This window comes from Geospiza fortis, unplaced genomic scaffold (assembly GCF_000277835.1).
Source record: "Geospiza fortis unplaced genomic scaffold, GeoFor_1.0 scaffold70, whole genome shotgun sequence".
Taxonomy (NCBI): domain Eukaryota; kingdom Metazoa; phylum Chordata; class Aves; order Passeriformes; family Thraupidae; genus Geospiza; species Geospiza fortis.
In genome coordinates this window covers 554176-557499 of record NW_005054317.1, presented here as the reverse complement: position 1 = coordinate 557499, position 3324 = coordinate 554176, and the positions used below count along the sequence as shown (strand labels likewise).

Here is a 3324-nt window from a genome sequence, read left to right as displayed (position 1 = left end):
TGAAATTATACTATTATATAATATAAAAACAGTATAAATATCATATCATATAACAATAAATTAGCCTTCTAAGAAGATTGAATCAGATTCAATCATTCCTCCTTCATCCTGGGGACCCTGCAAACTCAACCCTCACGTGCTGCCCCCCATCTGTGCCTGTGTCCCCTCCCAGCTGAGGCACTCACGTGGCTTTTTGGTGGTGGCATTGACAGTGGCACTGAAGGGCCCTGCCCCAGCGCTGTTGTAGGCACGCACAGCTGTGTAATAATCCAGGTTGCTCCTCAACCCCGTAATTTTTATTGATGTTTCATTCCCTGCTGCTTTTACTCTGTTGGAAGATTCTTCTTTCTGGCCTTTATTCCAGTACCTAACCTAGGAGATAAAAACCAAAACCATTTAAATCTTGCATGGAATGGGCTGTTCACCCACAGCGTTGGACTCAACTCTTTTAAGTGCCTTTTTTTTTCTCCTTCTGCTGAAAAAGGTAGAAATAAATTAAAGTTTCAGAAATATGTTTACTGTGAAAAAAAACCCCCCCATACTCTTATCCATCTGCTTCTCACGCTTGCTGCTCTCTTCAGTGTGACTGCAGGAAAAAGACAATTGAAATATTAGATCTTGCTTGAACTACAGAATGACAAGAGGAAAACCATTATTTCATTAAGAAGGAAATAAGTTAAGCTCAGAAAAATGTACCTTATAAAGAAGTTTCTTTGAAAGTAAATGTATTTCTGAAAAAATGTTAGCTTGGAGTTATGTCAGACACGTGACCATCAGCACAAGCAGCAAAACTCAACTTCATTCTGTTTTTTAACAAAGTTTTTTTAATAAAGGGCTTTTTTAACAAAGACAGAAAAAATTATCCTCCATCTGGCTGTTGGTGGGGCAGAAGAGCAAGATTTGGGGTGAATCTGTGGGGTTGTGCTGCAGCCTGCACAACCCTTCTGGCCCATGGCCCGTTACAAAGAGGAGTGGATTTTATTTCATAAATAGGGTCGATTCATTGAAATATTTTTTATTCCCACAGACTCACCTCATAGCCCAGCAGCCTTCCATTGCTCATCTTCCAGGGAATGGCTGTCCAGGACACCTGGATGGCTGAGGAGGACAGGCTGGTGGCAGACACTCCTGAGGGGGCTGTGCTGGGCTCTGGGTTGGGAAATCAACATGGTGATTTAGGATAAACCTGGGAATAAATAAATAAATCCTCGTCCCAACCCACCTCACTGCCCTGAGCTGCTGCTGGAACTGATGCCTGAAGTTTTAGCTTTTATATTTTGTGTGTGTGTGACTCTGAACTCCATATAAAATGTCAGCAGTTCTCCTCACAGCTCAGGCCCACAGAACAATTCTTTCCCAGCCCCAGAACCAAGGACACTGCTGCAGCTTCAGCCCAAAAATGCAAACAGGGAATGGAGGAGAGCAAACTGGGAGGGTGGGACTGCATCACCTGGAGCTGGAATTGGATAATTAACCAATTGGAAATGGACCAAAACTGATAAAAGTGAGAGAACTCCTGACCCTCATCCACCTTGGGTGGAGCCTCGGTCGGGCTCTTGCACTGCCCAAGGTGAATCCTGTGAAGGCCTTTAATAAATCCCTGCTTTATTAATTTAACTCTGCCCATTCTCTGCTCCAGGGAGCCTCTCAAGAAGAGCTGGTGGCAGGGTCTGGGGCAGCCCAGGGCTGTACCTTCCTCAGCTGAGAACACCGTGGCCACGGCGCTGAAGGGCCCCTCGCCCTTGTTGTTGTAGACGCCGACCTTGACCTCGTAGGGCGAGAAGGGCAGGATGCTCTCGTTCCTGAAGACATATCTGGGGGTGTCAGGGGAGGTCACCACGGTCTGGATCCACGTCGTGGTGCCCGAGGGGCGGAAAGCCACCACGTACCCAAATCCTTCCCCGTTCTGCAGCTCCTCAGGGACGGGCTGGGACAGAACAACAGCTGTGAGCCACTGGGGAGGCTGGGCAGGAGAAACTCAGGACATGATTCAGGTGCTGGCACTGCACTCATCATCAAACCCTCAGCCAATTAACTCTGGGACAGAACAGCAAAATGTGCTCGCTATAACCTGTGTTAAGGTTTGCATTTCAATAAGAGGACAGCTTTCAGGTATAATCTCTGGTTTTCACTAAGTGTTCTGCTTCAAGATGCTCTTCAGTAAATACAGCTTTTCTTTCATCAATCCACAGTTCATAAAAAATGAATGATTGCTTGGTCAGCTGTTAGAGAATCCAATACCACCTTCATACAGCGGCTGAAACCTTCTTCTGATGTCATTATGATTAGATAACCACACAGAGTAGTCAATGCTAGGAACAGAATATTAACACTTCTTTAAATCATTAAAAAAGGGATACATAATATAAATGGAAATTGGTTAGCACATGCATCCAGATTTAATGGTGGCAAAGCAAGAACTGCAAATCTGCACTGCAAAGCTCAATTCTTTGGCTTAGCCCTCTTGCCCTGCCCTCCTGCCTCCTTTTTAGCATCAACTTTTGTTTGAGAACAGAAGCAATCCCAGCCAAGCTGAATTCCCTGGGGATTTCCATCCAGACCAGGGACACATGGAAGTTAAAAAACGAAGGCAAGTGTGCAGGGCTCACACCACATGGGGCCCAGAGCACCTGCACATCCCAGAGGAAATTCAGAGAGAGAAGAAGGAGAAGGAGAAGGAGAAGGACAAGGAGAAGGACAAGGAGGAGAGAAAAGAAGAGCTCTCCCCACAAACTTACATCCCACGTTATGACCAGCTCAGACCTGCTGCCTCCTCCCCCACTGACCTCAGAGGGGGGAATTTCAGGAACTGTGGGAAGGAAATGCAGAGATGTCAGCACAGAGTAGAGGCAGGAGAACACAGCACATCACCCTCAAGATCTGAGTTTAACCCACACTCATACTCCTTCTGCAACCAGGGGGAATGGTTTTGGGGTAGGAAGTACTGGAAAGCCCCAGCCCTGACCCACACTGGTCCTTCCCTGGGCCAGGCTGGGGTTCCTCTGAGTTCTGAAGAACCTCAGCAGCTCACAGATTATTTAATTATTTATTAACCACTCCTGCTGTGTCTAGGAACTTCCAAAAACTGCAGACAAGCTTCATTTTTCTAGAGTTAACTCTTCCTGCATTGGAAGAGACCCCAAAGATCATCTTGTTCCAGGACACCTTCCACTGGACCATGTTGCTCAGAATTCCACACCCTTGGACACTTCCAGGGATGCTATGCAGATAAACTGGGAAACAGCCTCATCCCAAGTGAGCTGGGGTTGTAATTGATGGGTTCTTCTGAGCCACACGCCTGTTACATGGAAGGGTTTCACTGAT

General features: G+C 46.4%; 1 protein-coding gene across 1 annotated transcript in view; it reads right to left on the bottom strand.

The window, feature by feature from the left end:
• The window catches only part of CNTN3 (contactin 3), a 74771-nt gene that overhangs the window by 7751 nt on the left and 63696 nt on the right, over positions 1–3324 (bottom strand). Inside the window, exons 14-17 of the mRNA XM_031056371.1 lie at positions 2739–2809; positions 1693–1927; positions 1034–1149; positions 186–372 (exon numbers count right to left, since the gene is read on the bottom strand). Coding sequence (XP_030912231.1) covers positions 186–372; positions 1034–1149; positions 1693–1927; positions 2739–2809 — 609 coding nt within the window. The remainder of the gene's footprint in view (positions 1–185; positions 373–1033; positions 1150–1692; positions 1928–2738; positions 2810–3324) is intronic.